General features: G+C 42.3%; 1 protein-coding gene across 2 annotated transcripts in view; it reads left to right on the top strand.

The window, feature by feature from the left end:
• Positions 1-17,078, top strand: part of PDGFD (platelet derived growth factor D) — a 194,398-nt gene that overhangs the window by 157,475 nt on the left and 19,845 nt on the right. For both annotated transcript variants that reach the window (XM_048494403.1, XM_048494404.1), the window contains exons 4-5: positions 4,687-4,746; positions 8,324-8,522. In XM_048494403.1, the coding sequence (XP_048350360.1) occupies positions 4,687-4,746; positions 8,324-8,522 (259 nt within the window). The remainder of the gene's footprint in view (positions 1-4,686; positions 4,747-8,323; positions 8,523-17,078) is intronic.

Here is a 17,078-nt window from a genome sequence, read left to right as displayed (position 1 = left end):
GATTGGATGGCGTGCCTTGATGGGGCGGGACCTTTTCCCACTGCAAAAATGTACATTGTAGGGGCGTGATAAAAAAAAACCAGCGTGTAAAAGTTTAACGTTTGACTGTGCAAACAGTTAATCATTACCTGTGTAAACCATTAATGATTCAACATTACACATTTGACTGTTTAACATTTGAGTCCCCTTCTGCTGGCCAATCGCAAAAGCGGAAATGAAACCAAGGAAAGGCTGCGCGCACATCGCAGCGCTGATTGGTTGCCCGAATTCCGCATCACACTCCAGGGTGGGAAACAAGTCAGGGTTTCAACCCTTATCCCTCCCCTTGGATCAGCTCTGAACCGTGTTAATGGGGTCTATGCCACTTGCAACCAGGTCCTGCCGGAACACAGATTAACGGGGAGAACGAGCACCAGAAACAGAATCTGCCACGCAAGCAATGGGGAGGTCGTCCCTCAAACCTGGTTAGTTTGTGTTCTGAAACCTGGCTAAGATGGTAGTGGGGATTTGACCATACAGATTGCACAGGCATCCAGACTGAGCACTTGCATAGATAGAGTTTGCTGTTCCTATTAGTAAATTCATTTGTTATCTAGTAAAGTTCTATAAAATAACTCACTTGCATCTCTGCTCTATTATTTGCTCTGCTAATTCATTGCACTGCAACAGTAGATGGCATGTAGAAAGTCCCAGATTCAATCTGCAGCATCTCCAGGTGAAAGGAGCAGGTGGCCCTGGCAAGTGATGTGAAAGACTTCAGTTTGTGCAGAGGGTACTACCTTTTGATGAGCCAGGGGTCTGATTCAGTATAAGGCAGCTTCATGTATTTGTCTAAGAGCACCACATTTCAAGTTAAGGCAATACACTTAGATGAGGAGGAGAGACAGTGATATATATGATTCTATGATATATCATGCAAGCTCTTTCCAGAGATGAGATTGTGTGCCAGTTCTAGACCCATGTCTTATTTACTTCGCCCACAGTAGATAAATTCTTCACCCATCCCGAATATCTAACAGGACCTCTGCAGTTGGCAAAAGGCAGATGCCACCCAGAGCACAGGGTGACAGATTATCCTCATTAATATTCTGGCCTTCATCAGGGAAGTACAAAACTTTGAAATTCCTGAGAGGAGGTTTGGCTCAGTGGCAAAACCTTTGCCTTAGGTCCGGAAGGTCACAAGATCGATCTCTGGGATCTCCAGGTAGAAGAATCAGGTAGCAGGTAATGTGGAAGACCTCTGCCAGAGACTCTGGAGAACCACTTCCAGTCTAAGTAGACAATACTGTCTATGATGAGCCAGTGGTCTGATTCAGTATAAAGCAGCATTGTGTGTGTTCATGCATTTGTATGAGAACACCATGTTGCAATTCACGATAGTACATCTAGCTTAATTTAAACCACCAAGTGACCCTGCCCGTCTTGCTTTCTGGAGACAAATTATTTAATGACATTGGATCCCCCTATAGCAGTGGTGGCGAACCTTTGGCACTCCAGATGTTATGGACTACAATTCCCATCAGCCCTTGCCAGCACGACCAATTGGCCATGCTGGCAGGGGCTGATGGGAATTGTAGTCCATAACATCTGGAGTGCCAAAGGTTTGCCAACACGGCCCTATAGCATGAAGTAATGCCATCGTCAGGCATCATTTTGTCTGTCTTTTGTGGTTTGACACGTGGCTCCTCTTCAGACGGCAGATGCTAATGCACCACATTTCCACTGAGCTCCCTTCCCAAACTCTGCCCTCCTCAACCCAAGAATTTCCAGACTGAGTTGGTAACTCTGTGTTCCATAACTGAGGTGCCACCACAGAAAAGGCCCTGTCTTATATCCCCCTATCTCAGTTGTAGGCACACAAAGTAGGGCTTCAGAAGTTGCCTTTATAATAAGAAGATTATAATAAGAATCCTGGATTAGAGCAAAAGCCCATCTAGTCCACCATTCTGTACACACAGTGGATGGCCAACTCCCTCTAGAAAGGCCACAAGCAAGATGATTGCAACCACATCTTCCTGTCTGTGATCCTCAGCAACTAATATAAAGAGGTTTACTGCCCTTTGTGCTGGAAGGAATAAACAGTGACCATGACTAACAGACATAATGACTGGCAGCCCCTGATAACCCCATTAATAGACGACAATCTTTTATGGGGTACACAGCCTTCCAAACATCCTGGTCCCATACAATCTAGGCCTTCAGAGGTCATAACCAGCTCTTTGTATTGAGTCCAAAGTTGACTCGGTAAATTTTTTTTGTCAGGGGTGAAAGGTGACCTCTGTAATTTATACATCGTACTAATCTTGGAGCTGTTTTGTGAATAAGATGAAACTTTCAAACAAATGTCCCCGATGTCATCTTAACTGCAAAGGCAGCAGGTCAGGAAGACTTTCTCATTTACTTTCATGGACAGAAACACACTTGGTTGCCGAATATCCAGAAGGAATGTGTGGGTGCTACTTTTTTTGAAGCTAAGTAGGTCCTGGCCTCATTTGTGCCCAGGTGGGAACAACTCAGGATGGAAATCATGCATCATTCTTGGGGTGGGGGGAGAGAGAGAGATCGGTTGATGTGAAGAACAATACCTGACTCAACTCCCAGGTCTCTCTAAGGTCAGGTATATTACATCTAGCAGAGGTACTACTAAGGGCAGCAAACTGCTGATTATTTAGGTTGTTATGTTGTTTGTCATCACCCTGCAGGATTTCTGCCTCAGGCGTCGAATAGCCGCAGGCTACCTGTGTCTTCCTCACATTGTTTTTAAACTGGTTCTGTTCCTGTGATTTTAACAACAACCTTTTACTTGGAAGATTAGCTGGCAAGGTTTTTCTTTCCCTTACAATAAAATGACGGGGGGGGGGGAGGGGGGAATACAGCAGCCTTTTGGGAAAGCATGGCAGCAAATACAGCCCATCCAGTTTTGCTGTAGCTGTATCCTCATAAAGACTGAAATGTCCTTCCTGAAAAATTAATTTATTTAGCGATAGAAAAGTGGGGAGTTAATCCCTGTGCCTTTGAACAAAATTAAGGCACTTTGTCCTGAATAAATCTTACAGGAATACAGCACTGTGACAGAGCATAGACATGTACCCCAACAACATATGAGCCAATAAGAGGACTGTTCTGTCCCAACCAATGGGAGCAGGATACTGAGAGAGAATAAGATCCAAGAGGAAGAGGTTAGATCACTCGGGTGTTGAAGGTTGAGCATTAGAGGTTGGAAGTTGTCTGTGAGAGAAAAGGGCAAGTTTCACAGCAGTGTGAATTAAGGATCTCTGGTGCAAATCAGATCTTTGCTTAAGCTTCCCTGGAGTATATAGCAGCACTGCTGGGTGTGGTGCATAACATGTTGTGCTTTCACACAAAATGAATAATTTACTTGCAATCCATTTTCAACGTGTTTTAGCAGTCGAGTGAATTATGCTGTTTCACAAAGTGGAATCCAGTTGCAAAGTGCATTGAAAGTGCATTTTTCAGCTTGTGTGAAAGCTCCAGAAGAGCACTTTCTTTAGATATGTACAAGTATTAAAGCTGAGCGAGAAAAGGTTTCAAAGGTTTTTTACGCCTGTATAGTTTCAACTCTAACATCCCACAACTGCTCTGTCAAGCCCCAACCAACTTATGGTGACCCCATAGGGTCTTCAAGACAAGAGACTAACACAGGTGGTTTGCCATTACCTTCTTCTGCATAGCAACCCAAGTATTTCCAAGCAAATAATAATTGTTGCTAAGTTTTGAGATCCCACTAGCCTAGGCCATCTAGTGCAGAGCCACAACACCTCGTTAAATGTTAATATTTACCTCAATTGCATGTTGTTTTTCAAAATAAACTTTGCTCTTGTTCACTTTGAAAAGAAACCATTGTGTTCCTTGTATTGTTGAAGTCACTAGACACAGTGTGTAACAGACATCTCTCCGCAGCAGTGGCATAGGAGGTTAAGAGCTCGTGTATCTAATCTGGAGGAACCAGGTTTGATTCCCAGCTCTGCTGCCTGAGCTGTGGAGGCTTATCTGGGGAATTCAGATTAGCTTGTACACTCCCACACACGCCAGCTGGGTGACCTTGGGCTAGTCACAGCTTCTCAGAGCTCTCTCAGCCCCACCTACCTCACAGGGTGTTTGTTGTGAGGGGGGAAGGGCAAGGAGATTGTAAGCCCCTTTGAGTCTCCTGCAGGAGAGAAAGGGGGGATATAAATCCAAAACTCTTCTTCTCCCTCTTCTCTCTGTGATACACCTCTGACAATGCAGCCACAGATGCAGCTGAAAGGTTAGAAACAAGACCTACCAGACCAGGGCCACACAGCCCAGAAAACCCACAACAACCACTGTGTTCCTGTTTTCTTACCTCCTTGTCCAACCAGTACAGACTTAGGTTGGTTTATACTCAGGCCCCCAAATGCTGTCCCCTTGAACAGTTTTTTATTTCCTGCTTAGAAACCCCAGTGCAGGTGGTAGGCAGGAAACTGTGATGGTGGGAAAATCCTGTGGAGTGGGATCTAGGCCATCACAAGCATGTTGTCCACGCTTGTTCATGTGAACACAGTCAGAGGATCGAATTTCAGGAGTGAAATAATATTTTGTGTTGTGGACTAAAATGCCCAGCAGCCATATAACCCATCCTCCTCCATTTAAAGAGGTCCATATAATTGTTTTGCAACCATAATGTCCTTTTCTTTGTGTTTCTAGGATGATCTGCCACCTGCTGCATCTGAAACCAACTGGGAATCAGTCACAAGCCCTGTCTTGGTGAGTAATGTGTTGGCTGTTTCTTGTGGGGAAACAACCTGGAGTTTGGCTCAGTTCCCCAGGAGGAAATACTAGGAATGCCATCAGGAGGTGACACTCATCTCCCCAAATCATCTCCAGACACCTTTGCAGTAATGCCTTGACTCCGCTGAGAGATGGCGAGTGAATTGGGGGTGTAGGAGTGACTCCCCTCAAAGCCAACCTACCTGGGCATTAGGAATGTTTGGAAATGCCTCTTTTCCTTTTTTCATGTTTTCATTGTGACTGTTGCCGTTCTTCCTGAATCAAAATGGGGATTTTTTTTTAGTTGAACCTATAAAAAGGAAACATTTTGACAGCATCCCTGCTGGGCAACATGCCTGGATAAAGTATCTAAGTGCTCAGGTTGCCCTCTCTGGATTGGGAAATTCCTGGAAATCAAGGTGGTGGATTTGAGGAGGGGAGGACAGGATTTGGGGAGGGGAGGGGAAAGATACTAGCAGGTTATAATGCCATAGAGTTCACCTCTAAAGCAGCCATTTTCTCCAAGGGAACAGTTCTCTTTAATCTGGAGATCAATTGTAATTCCAGAAGATCTCTTGTTCTCCCTGGAGGTTGGCAACCTTTCTAAGTGCCAGTAGGCACCTGCAGCATGTACTGAAAAGTGTCACCTTTTATTGATTTCACTGGACTTAGAAGAGGGTGATTCTGTTAAAGAGGGTAGCAATTAAAAGGGGCAGATTCTAATCTTGAGAACTGTGTTCGATTCCCCACTCCTATACATAAAGCCTGCTGAGTGACCTTGGGCCGATTGCAGTTCTCTCAGAACTTTCTCAGCACATATAAAAGCAGGCAATGGCAAACCAACTCCAAACGCCCCTTGCCTTGAAAATTGTGGTCAGTGTTTCCCAAACATTGTATCTGAAACCTTGCATCCAACAACTGGGAAATGATGTCACCAGTTCCTACCCCCATGTGTGTATACAAATGCTCTGTCCTTCATGTTCTATATTTCTGTTTGATGACTGAATGAGCTTCAATTATGTGTTGTTTAAGTTCTACATGAAGTCTACGTTGCATATATGCATGAAAAACCATGAACAAAAACAGTTAACTTTTTAAGATACTAAGATACTGGATTTTTTTTAAAAAGTATAATCTCATTCTGAATTCTTTTCTATGTTATCTCTCTCTGAAGAATAAAAACAGGGGTAGGGAACCTGCGGCTCTCCAGATGTTCAGGAACTACAATTCCCATCAACCCCTACCAGCATGGCCAATTGGCCATGCTGACAGAGGCTGATGGGAATTGTAGTTCCTGAACATCTGGAGAGCCGCAGGTTCCCTACCCCTGATAAAAACATCACTAGTATCCTGGCATTCAGTGTTTCCTATTAAGTAAAAACTTACTGAATATTGCTAAATTGCAACAATGGTGGATTTTGCACAGCATAATGTCTTTAGAACATTATAAAAAGATGTTTGGGGATTTTGTGTTCCCACAGCATGTGAGAACACAATCATTGTAAGCCAAAACAGATCTTTCCCACCTGCTGCATGGAGCTCTTGTCAGTTTCACAGTGGCTACTGCAGAGGTGGGATCCAACCAGTTCTCCCCACTTCTCTAGAAGTGGTTACTAATTTTTTTCTGAGTACTGAGAAGGGGTTACTAAAGCAACCTCCCTGCCCAATAGGAACTGGAGGTGCGTGTGTGCAACGGCTCCACTGTTTGAATCCCACCACCATCGGAACCTGTTATTAAAATTTTTGGATCCCACCATGGGCTACTGCCATTTTGTGTGCTGCAGGAGATTCCCCCAAGGAGGTTTCCTCTGCTTGCAGCTTATCCATTTGCTCTTTCACTGTCAAAAGTAGATGAATAATGCAATCCCATGTACATGTTGTTTTCCCTTTTTTGTTGTTGTTTTGAGGGGGCTGTCTGCCAAGCTACAGCAACACAACTTAGAGAGGCTGCAAATATGTGCATACTTGTGTTGCCATAGCTTCACAGACAGCCTCCTCAAAACAGAGCACAGGATTGCTACGCTAAACAAACTTTATCCATCTACTTTTTACCACAAAATAGCAAACAGATGAGCTGTGAGCACAGCTCTCTTTCTCCACAGAGAATCTGCTGCAGCCCACAACATGGGGGGGGGGCACGAGTGACAGAAACAAAAGTAAGAGGTTTGAGTGGGAGAAATAAAGTGTTTTCTGCCTGCTGACATTTGCTCAGCAGGCAGGAATCGTCCTCAACCTGGGTTGGGGGGAAAAGATTGCTAGTTAAGAGATTTTTGAAAAACCTGGGTTGAGAGAGTATAATGGGATGAACTCATTTTGAGAAAGAGAGCTGTGCGAAGTTCTTCCCCACAATGCTATTTATGACATCCTAAAGACATTATATTTGTGCACTGTGGAATCCACCATTGAGTCTGATACCACCATTATTACTTTTTAGCATTAAAAAGTAGTTGTGGGACAAGCTGTGACTCATTGGTAGAACAGCTGCTAATATATTGAAGTTTAATTGATACAAGGCAGAAGGGCTACTAGTGAGTTGAAAATCAGGCCTGAAATTTAAGGTGACACACATTTTGGATGGGATTGTACTCCCCTTGAACGAACAGGTCTGCAGCCAGGGGGTGACTACTGTTTGATAAGTCGATGGCATCTGAGGCGTGGAGTACCTTTTACCAGTTTTGACCGGTTAGCCAGCTGTGGTCTTTCCTGGGTGGAAAAGATGTTGCCATTGTGGTGCTTTCCTTGGTTACATCTAGATTAGATTGCTGCAATGTACTCTGTGTTCATACATTTTAGTTGGTGCAGAGTGGTGCACTCAACTTGTTGATTCAAGTGAATCACGGGAAACATATCACTCCAGGCTTGACCTACTACACTGTCTCCCAGTCTGCTTCCAGATACAATTAATGATGCTGATGTTGACCTTTAAAGCTCTCTATGGTTTCAGACCAGCATACCTGCAAGACCACCTATTCCTTTATGAACCTACCCAATCACTGTTGTCATCTTCTGAGGGTCTGCTGACGGTGTCCCACCTTCTGAGATTATGTGGGTAACAACCTGAGAGAGGGCTTTCTAAGTTATAGCACTAGAACTCTGGAACTCTCTCTCGGGGAAGATTTGTCTGTCCCTTCTGTGGCTATCTTCTACTAGCCGGTGAAGACATTTCATTTGGTGTTCCCTCAGTGATCCTTCGTTCCTGCCCATAGTTTTAATTGTTTTAATGTTTGGTATGTGTATTTTAGCCCTGTTTTTAATTATTTTAATTAAGTGTTTGTTAGTTTTAATGGTTTTTAAGATGTGATTTTATTATGCTCGTTTTTAATTTGTTAGGTATCTTGGTGGCCCTTATGAAAACAGAAAGGCAGCATATAAATTTTGTAAAATCAAATCAAAGAAAGTTATAAACAAATATTTGAAAATGTAGACCTCAGAACCATTGTTTTGAAGCTTATGATATACTGTGCTTGCACAAACCGGTCCTGTGAATCTGCTAAGGAGAATGTTTCTCTTGAATGTTGGTCAATTTCTACATGCATCTTTTTTTAAAAAAAACTGTACTCTGTATCTGTCTTAGGGGGTATCCTATCACTCTCCATCAGTGACTGACCCAACCCTTATGGCAGAAGCTCTGGATCAGACCATTGCTGGTTTTGACACTGTGGAAGAACTGCTAAGACACTTTAATCCAGATACTTGGCAAGAAGATCTTGAGACTCTGTACACAGACACTGCCCAGCATAGAGGGAGAAATTTCTATGAAAGAAAGTCAAAAGGTAGGGGGGAATTGTTGGGAGGGAGGTTCTGACCTTGATATAATACTGATAATACTCTTTTTCAAATTGCTTGGTGGTCAAGGCATTTCAAGCATAGAAAACTGCTGGGGGAAAAAAACCCAACTTTTACTTTTATTTTGCTGAAATATTTGAACTGCACTATTTGGCAGTTTGTTTTTGAGGCAGCTTACACAGAATGCATGTAACAGGCTTAGTAATTAACCTCAGTCCCCCAGTTTCCTTGGCTGTCATACTCTCCAGCGCTCTCCTCTGTGGCTGTGGCCTTCTAAAAGGACTAGGCTTCTGGAAATTGGTTATGTTCCAAAGGTTAGGCTTACCTATGGTCAAATAGCTGCTCTTTCCCAGTAGCAGCAGCATTGGGAGAAATGGGGAGGGGCAGTGATGTCATATAGTTTTAGAAGCCCTCTTGCTCCCTTGTGACCTGAAGTATCAATGGACAGAGAAAATCTGTGTAAAATATATGACATCTCTAGATTAATGTTTTGTCGAAGGCTTTCACAGCCAGAATCAAATGACTGTTGTGTGTATTCCAGGCTGTTTTTGCTCCTAATATTTTCAGAGGCATGTTAACGGTAAGATGTGTTTCTCTAGATTACCTTGTACTGGCATAACTAGTATGGATTATCTCAAAGAACCCTGGGAAGTATAGTTTGTTGAAAGAGCTAAATATTCTCTGAAAGAGATCCATATTTTGCCTTCAATAGAACTAGTACTCCCTAAGAAGTGGATTTGATAGTTAAATCACTTACACTTGTAGGGTAGATATTCCCTAAGGACCTACCTAGCCATGACACACAATTACATTTACTGATTAGTATACTCTTGGTAAGAGAAAAAAAGATTTCTTGCAAGAATAACCTCAGAATCTTGATTTTTCAAAATGCTTCTTATTAGAAGAATTATGACTTCATTATAGATACAGAAATTGAAGGACTATAAAGTGTTATTGCTGAGTGTTAATGTATTTTGAGTTGGTTTCATGGAATTTCATAAGCATTTATAGCATTGTATTCTGTTCTATTGTGGCTGTGCCTCTCAGGCAAAAAACAATTAAAATTAATGGTTAAAAACTCCAGAATGTTGAGTAGCAGTAATGAAACATTGCTCTTCTTAAAGGAGAGTCAACAGCATGGGGAAAACTGTTGCTCTTCCCTTTTCATTACCCAAGTGATTGCTACTCATTAAATGTTCTTATCAGAGATCCATGCTCAGGGCCTATTTACTTGTTTGTTTGGCTGTTGTGAATTTTCCGGGCTGTGTGGCCATGATCTGGTAGTTTTTACTCTTAATGTTGTGCCAGCATCTATGACTGGCATCTTCAGAGGTATGTCATGGTAAGATGTGTTTCTCTCCATCGGTCATTTTATCATGATATGCCTCTAAAGATGCAAGTGAAACTTGTGTTGCGTAAAGAAATGTTTCCTTTTATTAGTCGTAATTCTTGCGTGCAGAAAGTGTTGCGTGAAGAAGTGTTTCCTTTTATTAGTCCTAATTCTTCCCCCCAGCATTTTCAATGAATGCCCCCTGGTTCTAGTATTGTGAGAAAGAGAGAAAAATTTCTCTCTGTCAACGTTTTCTACCCCATGCATAATTTTATAGACTTCAATCATATCCCCCTTCAGACGTCTCCTCTCCAAACTAAACAGTCCCAAATGCTGCAGCCTCTCCTCATAAGGAAGGTGCTCCAGTCCCTCAATCATCCTCGTTGCCCTTAAGAACATAAGAACATAAGAACAAGCCAGCTGGATCAGACCAGAGTCCATCTAGTCCAGCTCTCTGCTACTCGCAGTGGCCCACCAGGTGCCTTTGGGAGTTCACATGTAGGATGTGAAAGCAATGGCCTTCTGTGGCTGTTGCTCCCGAGCACCTGGACTGTTAAGGCATTTGCAATCTCAGATCAAAGAGGATCAAGATTCTCTGCACTTTTTCTATCTCTTTGATATCCTTTTTGAGATGTGGCGACCAGAACTGAGCACAGTACTCCAAGTACGGTCGCACCACTGCTTTATATAAGGGCATGACAATCTTTGCAGTTTTATTATCAATTCCTTTCCTAATTATCCCCAGCATAGAGTTTGTCTTTTTCACAGCTGCCATGCATTGAGTTGACATTCCCATGGAACTATCAACTAAGACGCCCAAATCCCTTTCCTGGTCTGTGACTGATAGCACTGACCCCTGTATGTGAAGTTTGGATTTTTTGCCAAAAGAATCGGGGGGGGGGGGGGCTGTCCCTCCCATAGCTCAACCAGTCATCCACAGACCTGCTAATTGCATTGACTGGTGGAGATTTTCTGCCAGTCCATTCCACTTTGGAATTACAGTCCTTGGGGTATAATGTAATTGGGTTGAAAAGGTGCAGTAGAAATAGGAAAATAAAACTGTTAAACTCCCAGGAATAAATGGGAGTCTCCATGAACAAAGTTTCATACTGCAAAATTGGGTTATCGTAACAACTTGCTCATACAAGTTAAGGAATTCAATTATCTTGGTATTGTTTTCCAGCATAAACTTCAATGGTCCAAACAAAAAGCAAAAGTAATTAGAACTGCTAGCTGCTCAGCTTCCTTAATTACGCAATTCTTTTACACCAAAGGCAACCAAACTGTTCCAGCTGCTGTAAGAATATTTGAAGCAAAAATAATTTCATCCCTTTTGTATGGTTCACAACTTTGGCTACAGGAGTTTGACTTTAATATCGAGAAAATACAGTCCTCCTTTTACAAGAAAATCCTGGGTGTTCCAAAATGTGTCCCAAACAGAGGCGTACCAGGGGTTAATGGTGCCCAGAGACAAATTGTCTCCAGGATGCCCCCTAGGCTCTGCCACCCCCACCACCCTGGCTCCACCTCCATTGCCCTCAATCCCACCCATGTCACCATGGACATGGGCAAGGTCTAGGGTGCCCACTACCCCCCCCAGCAGGACTTCCTGGTCACGTGGGGGGGGCGATTTTGCACCCCCCACATGACCAGAAGAGTGGCTCCCGGGGACAAGGGGTACCCCTTTTCCCTAGGCAGATACGCCACTGGTCCCAAATAGGGTGATCTATGCAGAACTGGGCATACACTCTATTGAAACGAAAGCTTGGACTATGCTTTTTAAATTTTGGCTAAAAATATTCTTTAGGGTAAAGGAAAATTTGTTATTCTCCTATTTTAAATCTGACCGACTGAGCATATCCTGGTTATTCCATATTGAATCCAAAATAAGAACTCTAGGATTCTCTCTGGAATTTCTTGAACCTCTTAACGAGGAATATATATTTAGATTGCTCAGCCAAAGACTGATTGATATGGAATTTCAGTCCCTTCAGTCCCAGTACAACCTGCAGTATGTTCCCCAGATTTTTTAAACCTACCCATCCTACATGGGAAGATAGCAAAATACTTCTCTAGTCTCAACAGTCCATCTCATCGGAAAGAATTTATGCTTGCCAGAGTAAACGCCTTTCCTTCTAAAGTTACAATCGGGAGATTTCAAGGTGTTTTATTCGCTGACAGACGATGCCCATGCTCTGTAAATGCCATGGACACAATACAGCATATCCTCCTAGAATGTCAGCTACACTCTGCGTTACAGTAGTCAGTCACTATATAACCCCGATTATTAAAGCTAAAACAAATTTGCCTTCAGCTTATGTAGTGAAGTATTTACTTAGTGATGTATCTTCTGAGATAACCTTTAAGGTCGCTACATATCTAGCGGAAGTAATATCTCAAAGACGGTACTAAAACGTGTCCCTCGATGTATCAAATCATCTAAATTACATTGATTTAATGCCTGAGGCTCAAATCATTGTAATAAACATGAGAAGTCATTTAAATTGGGTTTAATTAGCATATGGATATCACAATAGGTCTCCAGAAAGTTTGTGCATAATTCATCCTAACTTAGTGCATTGGATTCCTCGTTGTATTGTTGTCTATGATACGAACATACTGTATGCAGAATTGTTTATGCCTAATAAAGGTTTACTGTACTGTACTGTACAAAGTTTCGTATTTAGAAGTCAACATGAATTGCATTTTCTGTGCTGTTTCAGTTGTGAACATAAACGTTTGGACCTGAGGGCACATTGCAATGTGCCAAATTTTTCAATTGAGTCTTAAAAGTTTACCAAGAAATATGCAAGATGGCTGAAAAATTCAACTCCTATTGCCTCTGCCATCTTGGAAATGTTATTCTAAGCATAGCTATTTAGAAACAAGTTTCACTGATATTAATGGGGACAACTTCCAAGTACATACATCTAAGAATGCAGTGATTTACCAGTTTCAGTGAATATAGTTTGACCTGTTGATGATGAAGTTCTCAAGCTGTTGCAGTAATGAGGGCTGTGTATTTGGAAGATCTTCAGCCTGTCTGATTGACTGACGTGTCATCCAAGCTAGCTAGCTGCCTGCTGCTTGCCTTCATGAATAACTTTGCCAAAGAAAACGTAGACACTGATCATACTTTCTCTAGAGGACAAATGGCTTTGAAAGTCGAGCCAAAACCCAAGTTTTGCATAATAGTTATGGACCTCCTAATTACTGGTACTTTTCCACCCCATCCCCACCATTTTAACTACCCGGGTTTATAATAAGAGTGGGATAATCATTTTTATCACCTTTCACTTAGAGCAACATCTGGCGCTCACACCTGTCGGAGCAGGTGGTTTTTATAGGCTGTGAACATCTCACCCATTTTCATTATGTTGGCAGGATGGTTAAGCATTTTAATCATACTTGAACAAAAGTATGGACTCCTGGATCATGTGCCCTGTTTCCTTCTTTTAGTAGCATCCATCTGCTAAAACTTGACTTAAAAAGTGCATTGGTAGAGAGACAGACCATAAAAGGAAAGCACTCAAGGAATGAATGATTTATTAACCTTCTGTATTACTTGGCAGAAAAGCTATCAGAGCAGTTTATCGTACAGAATTAAAATGAAAATAAACCTATATAATCCATAAAACCTCCTTAAACCACATTATATAATAATGTTAAATTGCAATATATGTCCATGTTAGTGTTGGATGATTATAGTTTGAACCAGTAGCTAAGGACCAGTAGAGTGTTCTCAGTTATGCTAATGTATAAGGGTTCCGCTACTGAGTTAAACAGAATTAAGCACTTTGGAATAACCAAATGCTGTTTGAAAAATGAATAGAGTTCCAAATCTAACCCAAAGGACAGGAGTGAGTGTTGTGTAATGTTTACCATCTTTTCTCCAACTAAAAGAATGTTCCTTATGTTTCAGAAAAAAATGGGGCTGCCAACCACACTTATTAAAATACACACTTGTTGTGTCTTATATCATCTATCAACCTCTAATAATGACATCAGCAACAGATGTTTGGAAACAGCAAAGCAGCAAGATAGATAGATACGTTGGAATTCCAACAGGGAGAAGTTTCAAAACATTTCTGTTGGAAACACTCCAAGATTTTTCAGTATAAGAACCTATGGAATTGAATAAATTTTTACAATTGCTATAAACCATAATTTCTCATCTGTGGCCACTGAGATAGTGGCAACTTCCACTGCCCTCTATAGGTCTGTCTCCACAACTCAACATGAATGAGAAAATCATTGAACTCTTGAAGGACAAATATTTTAATGTTGGCATTTGGTTGTATTGTGCAATCATTTCCCAGTGATAGAAGTGGTAGATTGTACTCCTTTCCTCTCTCCCACTGCAGACCATACTTGCTATCAGCATAATTTCAGAGGTCCTCTGAGATGTAGGCCATTAAAGGGCAGGGCTAGATGACCAACAGGAACAGGGGAAGGTAGGAAAACTTCACTATGTGACCTCTGCTTGCACTTCTTTTGAATACAACCCAGTAGCTTCAATGATATGGGCTCTTTATATTTTTTATCTGAAGGGACATAGTGCCACAGGTGGAAATGCAGCCCCTGGCACAACTCTCCTGCGAGTTACCAAGCAATGCCTGACAACCCTACTTGCATGACTCACCCAGGACTGGCTGTTTGCTACTGTTCAACAACAGCTACCCCATGAAAGCCAGCATGATGTAGTCATTAGATCTTTAGATGGAGATTTGGGAGACACAAGTTTGAATCACTGCTCTGAAGTGGACACCGAATCCCAGCCTATCCTATCTCACAGCATTGTTATAAAGATAATATGGAGGATGGGAGAGTCGTGTGAGCCTCTTTGGGTCTCCATTCTACAGAAACAGAGCATAAAGGAAGTAAATTGGTAATAAATATAGCTTAAGTTGTGAGAGAGATAAAAGGTAGGCTGGTAGATAGGGGAGGAAGAGGCAGGAAAAGGGGAAAGGATATCAGATTTGCCATGAAGAAGAAAGAGGGGGATACAGGGGAACCTGAGGCACCCCCCCCCATAAGTTCTTGCATAGCTTTCCTTGCTATGCTACTGGGTCCAGCAAGGTGGTCATCATCACACAACCGGGACACAGTTTTCCTGCTTAGAGGCTGCTGGGAAGGGGGAGAAAGGAAACCAGCTGTCAGTGCTCACAATAATGCAAATTAAAAATGGTGGTGCTCAAGAGAGAAGGGTTAATGTAAAGGACAGGAGAAGAAACATGTTTTCATTTCCCTTCCATTTGTGTTATATGTCGCAAAATGAAGACATTTTTAACTAGCTCAATAGATATACTTTGTTGGTATTTAAGAAAAGGCAACCTGTTAAGCAGAGCTTTTTTCCTGAAATAACAACAACCATGGATATGCCAACTTTAAACGTTGTCAGAATTATAGATAGCCTTACTCTTTGACGTATTGTCGAAGGCTTTCACGGCCGGAATCACTGGGGTGCTGTGTGGTTTCCGAGCTGTATAGCCATGTTCTAGCAGCATTCTCTCCTGACGTTTCGCCTGCATCTGTGGCTGGCATCTTCAGAGGATCTGATAGTAGGAATGGAAAGCAAGTGGAGTATATATACTGTGAGGTCAAAAGGTGAGGCCCTCTGAAAAGAGTAGCCTGGTATGTGAGTCACAAGGAAGTCTGTAGCCTGGGAGTAACTTACTCTATGACATTTTGTGGTTGGCTCCACGCCCCATGGCAGTCATTTTGTGTCTGTAACCATCACCCAAAGATGCCTGCTGGCTAAAAGAGGTTTGGGACCCCTGGGTCTAGGATCTGAGAGACTCAGAACTGAATCTACATTCAGCCATTGGAAATGATTTGGGTGACCTTAGGCTGGCCAGTCTCTTTCAGCCTAATGTACCTCACAGATTCTCATCAAGATAAAATGGAGGCGGAGACAATGATGCTGTATAAGCAGCCGTGATTCTCCTTTGGGAAGAAAAGTAATAATTGAGGTTTTAGATTGACCTCAGTGGGATTTAGCTGTTCTTAACATCTGCTGTTCCATTCCAAACACTTCATCTTGAAATTTCGTGGAATGATATGTCACATCTACCTGAAACAGATTAATCAGGTGGCGCATTCTTGAAATAACATCAGCTCGCTATACAATGTTTACAAGTCAAATAAAGCTTACCTGCACATCTAGGCTGTAATTTATATGGGAACTGGATCAAATAAGTAGATAAATAAGGGTCTCACAACCTGGCATTATTCTACTGTGCATGGGGGGAAATCACCAGACGTACGGACTAGTGCTGAGATTTCATGTGAATGCCTATTGTCCTTAACAAGGGGACCCTTGATCATTAATAACCATTATTTTTCAAGACTTTAAACAAAGGTTGAACTGAAGAATCTCATGTCTCAGGGGTTTGCAAGGAGACACCAGTGAATTACTGTAATCTTCCATGTGCTCATCCTTGAAGGATTTTGTGTCCGATGCCAGTAAGCCAATATGCACTGGATGCTCAATACAAATATGCATCCTGTGGTCTGAAAAATACCCATTTGCAAAACTGGTAATCACTCTAAGTCAATGGGTTTCAAATGTTCTACTCCCAGAGAGCCCTTTCCTTGCCGAATTGTCAGTTTTGTGCTGCAAAGGATTCTGGGAGTTGTTTACAAGTGAAATAGGCAGTTCTTGGAGAATATTTCTCTGGGTTTATTAGAGCGTAACCTCACCATGCTTGAACTGAGAGTACAACATAAAACATATGGGTAATGGTTGAGGATCAGTGGTAGATCATCTGCTTTGCATGCAGAAGGTCCCAGGTTCCATCCCCAGCAGCTCCAGTTAAAAGGATCTTTTAAAAAAATTATTACAAAATCCCGTTATCACACAAGGAGCAGCAGTGGCATAGGAGGTTAAGAGCTCGTGTATCTAATCTGGAGGAACCGGGTTTGATTCCCAGCTCTGCCGCCTGAGCTGTGGAGGCTTATCTGGGGAATTCAGATTAGCCTGTGCATTCCCACACACACCAGATGGGTGACCTTGGGCTAGTCACAGCTTCTCGGAGCTCTCTCAACCCCACCTACCTCAAAGGGTGTTTGTTGTGAGGGCGGAAGGGCAAGGAGATTGTAAGCCCCTTTGAGTCTCCTGCAGGAGAGAAAGGGGGGATATAAATCCAAACTCTTCTTCTTCTTCTTCTACATAAATCAGTTATCACATTACAGAACGTATAAGGATGGTGAT

The sequence above is a fragment of the Sphaerodactylus townsendi genome, linkage group LG04 (genome assembly GCF_021028975.2).
Source record: "Sphaerodactylus townsendi isolate TG3544 linkage group LG04, MPM_Stown_v2.3, whole genome shotgun sequence".
Classification (NCBI taxonomy): domain Eukaryota; kingdom Metazoa; phylum Chordata; class Lepidosauria; order Squamata; family Sphaerodactylidae; genus Sphaerodactylus; species Sphaerodactylus townsendi.
Note: the sequence above shows the minus strand (reverse complement) of the source record. Positions and strands in the feature narration are given on the sequence as shown.